Consider the following 15,992-nt stretch of genomic DNA (forward strand, 5'->3'; position numbering starts at 1 on the left):
TCAACTGAACGGAGCCTCCAGGAGGCAGTGTAAGCATGAAGGAGTTTGGAGTTGTATGATGGAGCCAGATTCTTTAAAGCCTTAGAAGTCAGTAATCCCATATTGAATATGTGGCTTTATAGGCAACCAATGTAGAGACTTAAGTGTAGGAGTGATACATTACTAAGGTCTGGTGTGAGTTAGAAGTCTAGCTGCAGAGGTTTGGACATATTGCCACTTACTGAACAAGTATTAGGGAGTCCATAGAGTAAAGAGTTGCAGAAATCGAGCCTGGGTGTTATTAGTGCATGAATCAGGCACTCCGCATCAAGCATTGATAGACATTGCCTTATGCAGACAATTTCTGAGGTGAAAAAAAGATGTCTTTGTGCATAAGAAATGTGTGTTGCAATGGGGAGTCTGAACACAGTATGGTCTTTTTATAAATATATCATTAGCCATTTGCTGGGTTAAGCTGTTGTGTGCCGTTGGAACAGCCACACTTACAGTGTGCTAGCACAGTCCCTCCCGTGCACCCGCTCCTTCTCCCCCTGTTTTGTTACAGATGTCAAATTTGTATCCCTTTTATCTGTTCTTGTCCTGTAATCAGGTACACCTTGTTAGCAGTACAAAGCAGTTAGCCGCAGCAGGGCTCTTTGACTCTTTGTGCTGGGAGTGCATGTTATTTTTTTGTGAAATAGTGGTGGATGGGGGCTGCGTTTTTGTCTCTCTTATGTGGGCTGAGCTGTGCCTGCCAATCTCCCAGAATCCTGGGGACTGCCCACCCCTCATCCTTACGGTCTACCTAGCAGCAGCCAGTACCTCACATTTCCACTTGCTTTTTCATGGCTGGTTCTTAAGCCAGCATGACACACTTTGCCCTCTTTAGTAGGGTACCCAAAACAAAAGCCTTCAGTCAAGTTCCTCTAAGGATGTCAGTGCTACAGCCGTCACAATTATACTATACAAAAAAATAGATTCCTACAGTGTAATGCTCAGTAACAAAACAAACAAAATGTCCTGCATCCTTTGGAGTGAGGCATTGCCACCAAGTGAGGATGTAGTGTTGTGTGATGTAGTGAATTGTATTCCAGCAGGTTTTACTGCATAGTAGGCTTAAAGGAGAAATGGCTATTTGAAATAACTGGCTGTAAGAAAATAGGAGTAACTGCTGGTATGTAGGAGTACTCAAGATGAGCAAAAACCCCACTATTAGTGCAAAATCGGCCAAGTGCAAATTGGGCTGGGTGGGATACAGTCACAGCTGGGAAAGGGAGGTCCTTGAACTGCCACACGACAGCAAGCCCTGTTTTCTGGCTGTGAAGCCAAGAAGTGGTCAGAAAGCAATCTGCAATTCAAAATTGGGCTTGTAGGATATACAATGGACAGGTAGTTTTCTTGTTCTCCAAAAGGTTAGAGAGGATAGGGCCTACTTCACTAATTTCACATTTGCATTTTGAATAAACAGGACAGTGGCTGAATGATTCTTCTATTAGAAATTCCCAGCACAAGCAGGTGTTTACAATATGAAAGGGGGTTGCTTTCTTTTTTTATGTGTACTACCATGTTATTGATTGTTTTTGGAGTTGAAAATGCCATTCTCTGCGAGTCTGTTTGGGTTAATATCGGATATTCCCTTTGTAAAGCTGTGCTTGGGGTTCTTTTGTCTGAATGAGCTACAGCAGTTAGTCTTAAAGTGCTTTCCATAATCAGATTTGTAAGAAATCACAGCAGAAGCTGGGCTTTTATTTGATATATTATGGAGGTTCGTGAGACAACAGGTATTTTCAAACTTTTGTTTTTCCTTCAGTGCTGTTTGATAACATTTCAGCCCAGTCTTTGGAACAAGATAAAAGTCTGAAGATGGGGGCTGTGTCTTTTGTTCAGCAGTTGTCACAAATACAGAGGAACAGCCTTGTTCATTACAGCCATTGTTCGCAGCCCAGACAAGGCTACCACAGATTCCTTGCAGCATTTATTCTTGTGGTTTGGTTTTAACTTTTCAGCCACTCACTTTGACTGGACTTGTGAATATAGGACTTATTTAATAAATTCCTGTAGAAGGATTTTGAATTCTAACAGTAGAAGTGCCCTTCAAAGCAGGCTTAGGTATGCAGAGAATGTCTAAACCAAGACTATAAATCTATGCTACTGAGAAGGAAATGTTTGGAGACTCCTGAAGTAAGAAAAAAACACTTTTCATACTTGGGTGTGTTTATCGTCATTTCAACAAGATATTGCATTTTTTTCTTTGTATGTGTACTGACATTGTAAAAAGTCTTAACACATGGGGTGTTTCTGCAGTATACCAAGTCTCATAGAATGATTTCCTTTCTTTGCAATTCCACAACAGTGTGAACAAACGTGAATTTTATAATGATCCAGCTGATCTTGTTGACTGTATTGTGCTCTAAAAGTCTTAACAGTGTACGTCACCTTGAGCGCACAGATGCAACCTTCAGTTTTCATTTCTGTGTAGGTTTGTGACCTGGCTCTACTGATTATGGATGAAGAGATTGAAACAAGTTTGGTCACTGAGTGCATATTTCATCTTTATTTAAATTGCCATTGCCATATGACAAGCCAAAAGATATCAATAATGCCACTATTATAGCAGTGTTCTGCCTAGACTTGCACGTTAAGCATCAGTGGCATCTTCAGTACTGAAGAGAGCAAGAAAGGTTTCAGGTTTTCTGACGCCCAATCAAACTAAGTACTGCTTAGTATAGTGCTCTGGACTGGAAGATTGAGAGTTGACATTTTGGGTGGTGCATGACTGTTATCTTGAGCCAACTACTTCACCCCAATTACTTCAGTAAGATACCCACCTGTGGGTGGCACAGTGACACAGTGGTTAGCATCACTGCCTCTCAGTGCTGGAGCCCTGGGTTCAGGTACCAAGCTGCTATCTGTGCGTGTTTGTATGTTCTGCCCCTGTTCACGTTGGTTTTTACCTGGTGCTCTGGTTTCTTCCTACTGTCTACAGACATGCTGGCTTCTGGGAATACTGGCCCTGGTGTGAGTATGTCTTGCAATGGACTGGTGTCCCTTTCAGGGTGGATCCTGCCTTGCACCTATTGCTTGCAACCCTGCATTGGATGTTGCAAGTGGTTAGAAAATGGAAGTGTGGAAGACAAACACCAAACTATAAATGTAAGAAGGGAAGCATTGAGCTTGAAGAAGCTACATATAAAAAATGCACTTCCATGTTGATGCATCATTAAAAAGACTAGCTTTTCTCGACCAGTGTGCCTTCAGACACGAACAGTCTGCCATAGAAGTTTGGAAGAGTCATATTTGTGGACAATAAAACATTGTTTTTTTTAAATATATATATGGGTTTTTTGGAGTAACAGAACTGTTGTGCTGCACGTTCAGTGTGCACAAAATGGAAGAAAATGTTTTTCCAGATTTAAGGGACATAAAAAGTCTCTCAAAGAGGCTGAGCTCTGTCTTTCATAAGATGACTATGCACTTCTAGGCAAACTTAATTTAAACATAGAAATAAGTTGTTTATAGTATTAATAATAACATGCTTAGGCTGGTGACGTGTACGTGTTTACAGAAGAGTGCAGGTGCTTCAAAATGTTTAGTGGATGGAAAAGATTGAAAACCTGTTCTAAGCAATATGGGGGAGCTAAGAAATCATAGTTAACATATATTAATTGTAGACTAAAGTCCAGTGGTAATAAAATTGCACAATTCAATAGCAAGACCTTTATATTATTATAAAAGGTTTTGTCACCACATTGCACAAAATAATACACTGATGACTAGAATCTGTCAAAAGTGACAGAAAAGGATGCCAGGCTTCAGATAAAGTTAGCGACAGCAATCTTTTCAATCTTGAACAGACCAGACTGTGAGTAGACTTCATCCGAGTGTTCACAATCCTCCAAGGCATTGGACTCAACCCAGTGGATAGGAAGCACTGTTTGTAAAACTGAGGATTACGGGAGTGTAAAACCTTCCTTGTTGTTGAAGCTGATACCCTGGCTTCTTTCAAAAAGCAGCTGAATGAGATCCTCCGATTAATTAGCTGCTTCCAACCAAACGAGCGAGATGATCTGAGTGGCCTCCCTAGTTTGTAAACTTTGTTCCTTCAAAGGAAAGGCCAGGTATCCCTTAAATTTGGCCAGCTCATCCACAAATGTTTCTGTTGGCTTTTCAGCACTGTTTGTTAGCTGGAAGAAAAAAAGAATAGGAGCTGCATCTGAAGGCTAAGATCAGTCGAGCCCTCATGTTCCAGCATGGCAGCTGACAGACTGGTGTGGAGCTGATTGAAGTAGCATGAGGGACAGAGGGGGAGTGATTCAAGAAGCCATTAGCGTCGGGGGGAATTTTAATCAGCCGTGCATAAAAAGAAACTGTAGAAAACCTTTAACAAAATGCCTATTGAGACGCTCTTCTCTCTTCTTGTCAGGAAAAACCACAACAAAAGTATAAAAACACATTTTAGACACTTGCGGTAAAAAAGTACCACCATTTGCATTACGAGAGGTTAGCCTGGCAAAAAGGTCTAATAAAGAGTAAAAAAATAGATTCAAAAGGATATCTGTTTTTTTTTCCACGGCTTCCATTTTTAAAGTCATGTTGGTTTTGTTTTGATTGCTTCCATGCCACCACAAGGGGTTTCCACTGTCACCTCTGTATTTTGTACTGCCCTAGGAAGCTGTTTCAAAGTATCCAGGTTAGTTTCAGGGTTTCCAAAACTTTATCAAGCCTTCCGCCACCTAATTGGAATTCCAAAGAATGGAGTTCTTTCTTAATTCTAGAGAAAAGTTGTGATACGAGTTGCGAGCAGCATTATCAATGTGCTTTAACAGAGCAATAGTTGTAGCACTGTTTGTAGTAAACCTCTAATGGAAAAAGTATTGTTAGACTAGGAATGAAATAGTGATATAATGGATTTATTGATGATTTATTTCTACACTTGATGGTAAAAACCTATATACATATATATATATAAGTAATGCATAAAGTTATCTGCAAAATTAGTATGATGGAGAATGTTTTGCAGACTAAAGTTTGCAATATGACTTTTAAGGCTTTCCTATTCTTCTATAAGGCAGTGGATAGTTTCATTGCTGCTTTAGGTCAGCTGCTTGAAGTAATGTTTAGGGTTCCTGTATTAGGGCTATACTCCAGAATAGCCTTCAATGAACATCAAAGTATAAGGACCTTAATTCATTAACTTAGAGGTCCAAATAAAAAAAAAGATGCCTGTATTTCCCAGTTTAATAGCTTCCCTTCAAAATTTGATACTGATCTGTTTATTAACTGGGACATTGTAGGGGGATAACACTTCTGAAATAAATAAATGTGGCATTTGCTGTTGAGTAAACATCCCTGTCAATGCCTGGCTTGCTGTGAAATGCTCATACCGAATGGAGCTGTCTGGTCTGCCACTGAAACAAAGATTTGACAGGGAGGAGATCTCATCCAGAAAGCCACATTGCAATTAAAAGAAGCACAAACGGCTATTCACGCTTGCCTAACAAAATTTCTCCTTAGCTGAAGGGCACTGATTATACAGCCTTCCAGTTAAAAAGTCTTTAGTTGGATTCAGTTGACCCTTTTTATCGTTGCTTTGCAAACAAAATACAACTCCCTCAGCTCTGGAGCTTGACTTCATTGTGAAGTGTAAAATCAGGAAACGGCAACTCTCATTGTTGAACTAGTTCTTAATTTAAAAAGTTTTTTTTTCTTTCATATATTTTTTTCTTCTTTTTTTTTTCTCTCCTTCTTTATTGTACCACGGCCTCTGGACATCCATACATAATGTTCCCACACAAGTGGCGCTTTAGAAAGAGCCCCCCAACTTTTCACAAGGCCTTTGCTCATGGAGAGAGAAATACAAAACTGGGTGGGGAGGGGGTGAAAGAACAGCCCATCAAAGAATCCCCCTATTGAACTGTGCCAGAATTCCTCACATTCTTCACCGCAAAAGAGGGTTAAATGTCTGAATTTGGGGGTCGCCATGTTATACAAATTGCAATCTAATTGTTTTTACAAGAACGCGTGTGGCATTAAAAGGTCTCCATTGTCTTCCCCAACATTCCAGGCTATTATTTGTCAGTGGAGAGCTCCAGGACTGGGCTAAATTGGTCCACATGCAGAGGGCGCAATGCCATTTCTGTTTGTTTTACGGTATGAAAAGCCCAGTGGGGTCCTTTATGTACCTGTCTGAGGCTTTTTGAAGAAACTGACTGTTTCCCATAGCCTCCCTGTGTCAGTTTATACACTAAACTTAACCTTACAAGAGCAATAACAAAAACTACCTCTATCCTATAGCCCCAGCACCCAAAGAAAATGTCCTCCTTTTTTTTTTAGACCATCAATTCACTAGTCGGCCTTTTCAGCAAATGTGTGTGTGTGTGGCCCAGATGTTCCGTAAGGCTAAAGGGAATCCCAGGGTGTCAGAAATTCCAGGTCCCAGCAGTCTGGGTAGAAAGACAGATAGTTGCCACCCGGAGAAACTGGGTGATACAGAGTAGCTTTAAAATCCAGCTTGACTGAGTCAACACAGAATTTCACAGTCACCCAAAACTCAAGGGAAGAACCTGTACTGCACAGAAGAATCATGTGTAAGGAGACTGCCATGTTCCTGTCTATGGTGGATACCTGTTCATTACCTTACCACCTCATCACTGACAAACCAGAGTCCCGAGTGTGTGTGCCTCATCATGCTCATCTGTTTTTGTTCCAGTTCTTCTAGCACAAGCAGTGAGCAGTGACCATCTCACAGGAGAGTGCTTCAGTGTTTAGGTATCCTTTCAAAATCCTTTTAAGTGAGTGTAAGATTGCGGTTTGTGAGTTAACATATCAGCTTCCAAGACGGCGGGTGGAAGGGACAAATATAGTAATTAAAAAATGTTCTTATGCAGTCCCTAATAACTGGTGCCTTGCGGTCCTTGTTATTGGCCCTTACCCTGTTTTGGATGTCTGTTTGTGATTAGTGCGTACTAGAGGACGTTGCAATAGCCTGGCAGGAAGGACCAACTTAATTGCAGGTATGAGTCGTTTTCAGCCTTACGTGTTGTATACGTCACTTTATTTAATTTCTACTGTCAGTGGTTTAAGCAAAGATGGAAAGATGGTTTTGATGCATCAGCACTATAATTTATAAAAAATCTACTTAATTCTTGAGGTGGAATTTATTTAACCAAAAAATAGTCCTTGTGACTTTTTTCCCTAGCTGTCTGACCGTACAGATAATATGGCTATGTGCCTTATAGAAGCATCAAAGTCCTCTCGGTTTGTTTGAGTTCTTGAAGTGTTTGTGCACTTTGCCACTTGTCTCCACTTAATAACTAGGAGGACTTAGTGTCAGCTTTTTAACATTGCTGAAAAGGATTTCCATGCTGGTCACAAGAGAAGTGAGTTAGGGGGTCTTTTTTTCCCCATGTTAAGGTCACAGGACCATGATTGAAACGTTTCAACGTGCATTTCTGTTTGGCCGCCTGTGTCAAGATAATCGCCCTCTCTTGTATTTCCTCTCTCAAGTGGCTGTTCATAGTGTTCAATCCCTAAAATGTGGTGCTGCTGTTGTCCACGTAGTGTTTGCTTTTTGACAGCCAATATCATCTGTGTGCAGACTCCCACACCTGCAACTTAAAAGCGTTTAAAGAGACACCCTTGAAGTATGACACCTTCTGGTTAGGCTGTTAAAACCACACCCACAATGCATTAGAAGCAACAATAGAGTTACACTTGGTGATAGAGATGCAGTTAAAAAGCTATAACTAAGTATTGTGCAAGGCCGTAATAGAAACTTTTACACCAGCTATATGCTGTATGTATATTTGCATTATCAGAGTTTCTTTATTCATTAATGCAGTGCCAAAAGCAGACTCCAAAGGAAACTTAATTTAATAAAAAAGTCAAACATGGAGGCAATCTCTGCTGAATCAGGAGGAAAAGCCAACTACCTTTCCAAACAGGATAGTTAGAAAAGATTATACATTTATCTTCAGTTGTGTTTCAAGAAGGAATGCCACCACTGGCCTAATGACTTAAGATGCTTGTTTTGCTTTCTTCCCCTTAACTGCATTGACATCAGCTAGGAAACAACCAGGGCAACTACCAGTTGTGTGGGCTTCTTTTTATTATTGTTGTTTTTTTCTGGCTTTTTTTTTTGTTTGAAGTTCCGAACGTCTAAAATGTGTCTTATTTTTTTGTTATCGGTTTTCTCTTCCTTTCATCTTTGAGTGTCCTGAGTAGAGGGAAGGCAGGGAGGGGGGTAAGAGTTGCATAGGGGTTGAGATAGGAGCTTGCACACCACCATGACACAGCAAAGGGCTGTTCGTGGTGGGCCTGCTGTTCACAACTCAGTTCCTCACTGTGAGGGGGCACTTGTACCAGCAAATACCTTTCGTCTCCACCAGCAGGGCCTGCACTTTATAGGATTCACAGTGGCAGCACTTTGACAGCCAGGCAGCTTAAAACTCCCTGCTTCTTCGTCAGTGCACTCGCCTGGACCCCTGGCCAAGTAGACTAGGTTTCAAGTTCAAAATCGGCCTCCAGGACAGATGTCTGTACCTGTGCTGAAGACAAGGAGGTTATTTTCTGAGCTAATGCGCAATGCCATATTTGCGTGTCAAGACATATCAGCAGCAATAAACTGCATTTATTGGTTAAAAAAAAAAAGTTTATTTCCACAGTTCTTGAGAGACTTTGCAACATGGCTGATTGTGTGTCCTTCCTAGTGGCCACATGTTTTGATACATTGTCTTGTATCCATCTGTCTGTTCTCTAACTATAAATGTAAGAAGGGAAGCATTGAGCTTGAAGAAGCTACATATAAAAAATGCACTTCCATGTTGATGCATCATTAAAAAGACTAGCTTTTCTCGACCAGTGTGCCTTCAGACACGAACAGTCTGCCATAGAAGTTTGGAAGAGTCATATTTGTGGACAATAAAACATTGTTTTTTTTTAATATATATATGGGTTTTTTGGAGTAACAGAACTGTTGTGCTGCACGTTCAGTGTACACAAAATGGAAGACTTCACATGGAAATTGTTTTGTGGTGCAAGTTTTTCCAGATTTAAGGGACATAAAAAGTCTCTCAAAGAGGCTGAGCTCTGTCTTTCATAAGATGACTATGCACTTCTAGGCAAACTTAATTTAAACATAGAAATAAGTTGTTTATAGTATTAATAATAACATGCTTAGGCTGCAACCCTGCACTTCATCCAGTGCAGGGTTGCAGGGGGAAACGGAGCCTAACCCAGCAAGACAGGATACCCCCTGGATGGGATGCCAGTCCATTGCACACACACAGACACAAATCTGCATGCACTCAACCCAGAGCCAGTTTTTACAGAAGCCAATTAACCTACCGTACTAGCTTGTCTTTTACTGTAGGGGGAAACTGGAGCACCTGAAGGAAACCCACATGAATGCTGGGAAAACATACAAACTCCAAGCATATAGCACCCCAGGAACTGAACTTGGGGCCCTGAGGCAGCAATACTAACCACAGCGCCATTGTGCTCCCATTGTCTTACAATGTTTTATATTTCTTCATGAATCCAGTACCATCAGTACTTTTTTGACATACTGTACGCATGTTGTGTTCTGTGAAAAGTTAAATATCATTGTCCATTCCTCATGGAGCAAATGTACAGAAAATACAGTGTATAGCATGTATTATACCATAATATACAGGATGATTAGTGATTGCATTTACCACATTTGCACTGTCATTACTAATAGACTAAACATTTTATGATCACCATATATCTAATTAAAATCCCATCTAATACAATTCAGTTTTCCATGTAGTGCCCTTCATATTCACCCCAGCAGGTTTTATAACACCAAAACATTTTTATTAGTGCTTACAGATGTTCATTTCCATTGTTATACTAATGATCTCTGATGACGCAATTAGCCCATTAGGACTGGGAGGAGATGGGAGTGGTTCTTTCCCTTTAATGATGGAGCTGCTCATGAGCTGAAAGTTGTTTCCCAGTGAAGCCACCACAACCTATGGTTTGTCCAGAGACCCCATTGCTGAGAAAGCCCATGTCCAATAAGCTCCCTCCTGGAGCGATGGTTGGGGATTACCAGTCTGCCCTCGATGTTGAGGCCAGTAGGAGAAGCAGTTGTGGGGGGCGGTCGCTAGGGACAGCCGGCTCCTCTAAATAGTTGCTAGGGACCAGGTATCAAGGGCCCATAAGTCACACACAGTCACGGTCATGGAGGGAATTAAACGGCAACAAAGAAATTGTTATTCTACATAATCTGCTCTTTGGAGTGTAGGCTGAGGAGCGAGCTGGGCCCAGCAGGCTGGCCTAGCTGTGATCAGAGAAGCGTGTTGCCTACAGAGAGAGCCCTGGCCCCTGGTTTCTCTCATCTGGGAATGGACCGCAACTTCTTTATTTTGTTCACTACTAATCTGCTTTCTGAGTGATTTCTGTGACACAAAGGTGTTTACTTATTTTAACATCTCCTAGCACTTGATTTCTCTTTTGTGTGGTCCCCAGTCGTTGGGAGAGGCACCGAGTGGGGGTGGTTTTGCGTGAGGATTATCTCGGCGAATTAAGGCATTTGCTCTGGAATAAGGCCTCAGGAGTCAGACAGTAATGAGTTAACTGAGACATAAAGAAGCGAAACCAGTGTCTCCATAGCCCAGGTGTCTATTACATCCCACAAAAAAAGAGAAGACTGTTTAGACACATCATAAGAGGTTAGTATTGTAAAGCTTCCAAAGCAATTAAATAGCCATGTATTAAGAAGGTTTAATACTGAATTTTGCTTTAAATTATGCAAAGCTTATTATTAATCAGACACATGAGGGCTACACATTATTTTGCCGTGTGTGTGCTGAGCCTTTAAGGAATCAATAATGCTTTTTCTTCCTGTTTTCACAAAACATGGAATAGTTAATGTCCTTAGTTGTTCTTTTAAAAGTCTTAACTCCTTGTAGATACAGCAAATCTCAGTCTTGATTCTGATCAGAAAATGAGAACTGTGTAGAGTGAGGCATTTCCAGTTTCCTGATAAATGTTTTTTGTCCTCACTGCATTAACACTTCAAGGAAATTGAGTCTGGAGAACTTTGAAAGAAACCCCAAACACACTATGAGTCAGATTTTCAGTCTGCATGATGTAGATCAAGTGTGAATGTAAACCAGCCACAAATGAGAGACTTCTGGGGCTGTTGGTTCAATGTGGTTCATTACTGGACTTCAGTTGGCAAACTATGGTGACCTAATGGACGGACCTTCCAGTGTCCTCAGTTCTCTCTCTCTCTCTCCCTCAGCTGCCAGCTGCTGTCTTGCCTGGGAAATGACTTTCGGCGGGGTGCAGGAGTCCTTGATATAACCTATGAGTCTGCTTCAACCCTCCTCTCCTGCGGCTATGACACCTACATACGGTACTGGGACATCAGGGCTAGCTCCGAGTAAGTAGTGGGGTCCAATTCCTTCCTTCAAGGAGAACTTTGTCATCTACAACTCTTTTGAGCTTGCAAGTGTTGGGCAGGTTTGTGCTATTTTTCTGAAGGTTTTTAGGTGCTGAGAGATACTTACACCTCATTTTGTTTTCCCCTGACACTATGTAGTCAAGCAGTACACATGTTGTTTTAAAGCAAAATGGGGGTATTGAAACTTGAGTGACCAAATGTAGACCTACATGTGAAAAAGCCAGATTAAGTAAATGTATGTATTCTAGTTTACAGACAAGAGCGTCTCTATTACTGTGACCCTGTGACTGTCTTGTTTCACTGTGAACATGTATCACGTCCTAACACCATGAGAGTGCACCTAGACAGACCAACAAAGTCTGATGATAGACCATGTCTGGATCTGTTTAGAGTCCCTTTGTGGGGCCCACATATTAATCTGTTCATCCATCCATTCTTTTTTAACCACTTTATCCAATACAGCGTTGGCAGATACCTGGAGCCTATCCTAACAAGCAATGAGTACAAGCCAGAATGCACCCTAGATGGGACGCCGGTCCATTCCAGGGCACACAGACACACACATGTACACGCTCACAGTGGGGCGCGTTTTTCTATCAGCCCGTTAGCCTAGCAGTATGTTTTTGGACTGTGGGAGTGTGTAATAATCATAAATTACAGTTCAATCCAGGAATAGGAACACTCAAAATCTCTTTTTTGTTGCTTTTTATTTATTGAAGACGACGTGTCTTAGACAGGTAGTGTCATGGGATTTACAGCCTTCCACTTACTGTTTGGGGCCCTTAATCGGAGTCCTATGGGACTGGCGGTCTGAAGGATGCCCCAAAAGAACCATGTTGGTGCTGGGGAGCAGTGAGGCAGGTGTGTGTGTTTAGTGGGGTTCCACAGTGTGCTCACACAATAACATAAACTCAGTGAAGTAACACAAATGAGATGTGATTGAAAGAGGGCCCTAGAGAGATTGGAAGATAAATGCTCCCTCTTTAGATATCAATAATTCACACTGAAACCAGGGGAGGCCAATACATGCTTGATCATCAGATAGTCTTTCATCTTGTCCTCCTAAGGTCTGTCCCAGCACAAATGTGAAGTGACTGAGAGGGAACTGGGCTTAAGGGTGATTGATTGCAGTTGATATCACAAAAATAAACTACTTACAAAAGTAAATCTTTCCACAACTCTGTAATTAACTTGCTTATCAATACTTGTTTCCTCTCAAGTGCTTTTTGCAAATGGTAGTAAATTATGACTGATGAAATATCTAGTTATTTCTAAAGACAGTCTGTAAGGAAATTAAGAAATTATGTGGTATACTTTGTGTAGTACATACATGCAAAAAAGGTATTTTGAAGACATGACAAAAACAAAGCTGGCACTTTCAAATATTCCATATTTTTCCAGTGGGCTTTAAAACCCTGAGTATCGTTGTTTCCCAGTCCTGCTGCAAAGCAATGCTTTCAATTGAGAATATTAATATTCTTTGATTGTAATAGCTGTATGTAGCTTTTAAATGGACAAAACACTACATTGAAAGCAATACACTATTTGAAGGATGAACAAGGAGTTCATTTATTTATCCGCTTTAAACTGGCATCCTTAAATACTTATGTTTAAATTCAGGTTTTCACTTCTTTTCAGTAGCTTTTTTGATCTTCCTGTAACATTTTTGCAACAGCAAAAGACCACTTTAGAGAAAATCACTACTTGAAACCATGCGAAAAAGAACACAAAGGGTATAAACTACTTTAAAAAAAATATATTGTGGAGATTTATCCATTCAATCTAGCCCTTTTCAAGCAGGACTACCTGCTTAATCCAATACCTTGTTGAACCAGAGACTAACCCAGCAGACAGGGGGAGAGCAAGGCAAATTCTAGCCTGTAGTAGATAGGATGCCAGCCCATCACAGCATAACAGATTCTTTATATACACTGTATGTATTATACCACAGCTCAGGTAAGTGGTACAGGTAAGGTAGTATGTTTGTAGGCAAGAAACACAACATTTAGATGGAGCTCAAAAAGGGAAGACTGCCCTCGGCCTTTGGTCCACTCAAGGCAGCGCTACTCTCCCTCGAGAGAGGTTGGCCAGACATCTCTCCCGTCCTCCTGCTGCCCTGGTGTCTGCCAAGCGTCTCTGTGGCAGTCCCACTGCATTAGTTATTAATAAAGCCCTTAATGGAGAATTGATCTCTATTGGCTGTCCTCCCACGGACACTTCCCTTAACCGTTTCCATCCTCCCTGGCCAGCACTAGAACAGGAGAGCCCCTTTCCGTAAACAAGATGAGGTTACACCTAGCTATACAGCTAGCGTCTAGGAGCCACTTGCTCTGAAAAGACCCTCGTTTCCTGTTGCTTTGAGCTTCGACGTGAAAGGTGTATAATCCCTCAGAGACAGAGAAAGCAGGGCCTGCTTCAGGTCTTATGTCAAGCCACCAGCACCAGACTCCTTCTCCCTTTTTATTTTCCATCCCTTGACTACACCTCTAATGTCCTGCAGTTAAAGTGGCAGGGTTGGTTCCTGTCTGGAGTGGTATTACTCGGAGAAGAAACTGATTAATTCCACAGTAGAAAGTCTGTGTGTAGAATTAAGATCAAAACTAACTGAATGGATAATGCAGGTAACTAGGGGGGGAAGCTTTCTAGTCTTGGAACTATGCCATTTTTTGAGGATTACTTTTTATGATTCCAAAGCAAAGTTTAAATCTTATCTGCTAACTTGGTGTTGACTTTTCAGTAATAGTTGGCCTGTTGGATAGACATGCAAGCTGTTGTATTGTAGATGTGCATTCCTAAACATTTAGATAGTAAGTTTTATTCTTTTATGTCATTATTACCCGAGTACATACTTTTTCTTTTTATGCAAATCACTCTTCTAAATATTTTAAACTAGTAGACAGTTGCAATGAAATTGGTTTTTAGGTGTTTAATGTACCTCAGAACATTTGTAAACACAAAATGAGACTGAATTGTAATCTCGATTTACATATATCAATTGGATATGAAACATCCTGCTCTACTTGTGTCATGCAGGAAAAAGCGCTCATGAAAGTCATGTTTAAATTCAGGTTTTCACATTTGTAGTTTTTCTGATCTTCCTGAACCACTTTTACCCCACAGCAAATAACTACTTAAGAGCAAATCACTCCTTGTAGCTATGTGAAAAGAAACATAAAGACTTAAAATGTTTTGACTGTCAGTTATGATCACTGGTTTCAGAGAAACTAAGTACCATGGAGTACTATAAGATAGTCGATGATATAGATTGGAAACATTTTAACATTTCATGGTAAAATTACAATCACAATTCAAAGACTCAACTTACGAGCCTATCTTGATGCTTGTACTGTGCCACTTTTTGTGTAAGTAGGTTTTATGTTCTAATGGAACAAGTAATAGGTTTATTCCATGCTGAAAAAAAGAAGAAAGAGAACACAACGTTTCAGCCGTGGAGCCTTATTCACACCTGAAGAAGGCTCCACGGCCAAAACGTTGTGTTCTCTTTCTTCTTTTTTTCAGCATGGAATAAACCTATTACTTGTTCCTTTGCAGGCTACGCATGCTGACGCAGCTACCACCTGAACTACTACTTTATGTTCTAATGCTGAACATTTTTTATTGTGATGCTGAGATTACTGTATCTTCTCTGCAGTAATTGTAGCACTTAAATGTAACATATTACCATATAAAAAGTAACGACATACTGCACATTAATTTCAATTTTATAATGTTATTACCACTTATTATGTATGTATTTCCCTTGTTTGCTTTATTCCCCTACTGTGTTCCCTTTGTCTCCTGTGTTTGATATGATGGAATATCAGTGCAGCTATCTTTTTAGAAAGGTGATAAGAAATATCAAAGCCACCATCATATTCTTTGCTCCCCAGTGTTGGAGAATGTGATATTATGGAGCTAAAACACAAAAATACTGATATCTCCTATGTGGAATTCTCTTTTGTCCAACAGGAAGTGTGTCATGGAATGGGAGGAGCCTCATGACAGTGCTCTGTACTGTATCCAGAGCGATGGGAACCACATGATCGCCAGTGGCTCCTCCTACTATGGAGTGGTGAGGCTCTGGGACAAACGACAGACCCGATGTTTACAGGTATGGCTTCCTGAAGTTAATCAGGACATTTCCAGGCCAGATAGTGTCTGATTTTTAAACATAATAGTATTCCTTTGCCATGTTTTTTATTTTGATAATAGTTTAAACTATACATATATTGCTTAATGTGTAATGCATGATGCTGTTTTTGCTTCTGTTTTGGTGATTTTTAAAAGGGTAAATGAGTTATGGATGTCACTGCTGGAAGATTATCCACTTCTGCAGCTGTAGGTTGGCATCTCATTCTGTATTAATTTCTTCCCATGGAAACCATAACCTTGCTTGTACTATGTTATTGGGTGACATAAAGAGAAAGCAAGTGTCTTAAAAGTGCTTGGTGATTAAGAAATGTCTTGTAAAGTACAGATTCTCTTCAGTGGTGCATCCAGCCTTTAATTTCTTACACAGCTGACTCTTCCTCTCCTTTTAGAATTTGTTGATTGTTGGACTAGTCAGCCTGTTTGATGA

The 15,992-nt window shown here is 40.6% G+C and overlaps 1 protein-coding gene across 1 annotated transcript in view; it reads left to right on the plus strand.

Annotated features, from left to right (window-relative positions):
- The window catches only part of fbxw4 (F-box and WD repeat domain containing 4), a 53,770-nt gene that overhangs the window by 35,892 nt on the left and 1,886 nt on the right, over positions 1–15,992 (plus strand). Inside the window, exons 7-8 of the mRNA XM_006630809.3 lie at positions 11,252–11,392; positions 15,383–15,524. Coding sequence (XP_006630872.2) covers positions 11,252–11,392; positions 15,383–15,524 — 283 coding nt within the window. The remainder of the gene's footprint in view (positions 1–11,251; positions 11,393–15,382; positions 15,525–15,992) is intronic.

Source organism: Lepisosteus oculatus, chromosome 4, assembly GCF_040954835.1.
Source record: "Lepisosteus oculatus isolate fLepOcu1 chromosome 4, fLepOcu1.hap2, whole genome shotgun sequence".
NCBI classification, from domain to species: Eukaryota; Metazoa; Chordata; class Actinopteri; order Semionotiformes; family Lepisosteidae; genus Lepisosteus; species Lepisosteus oculatus.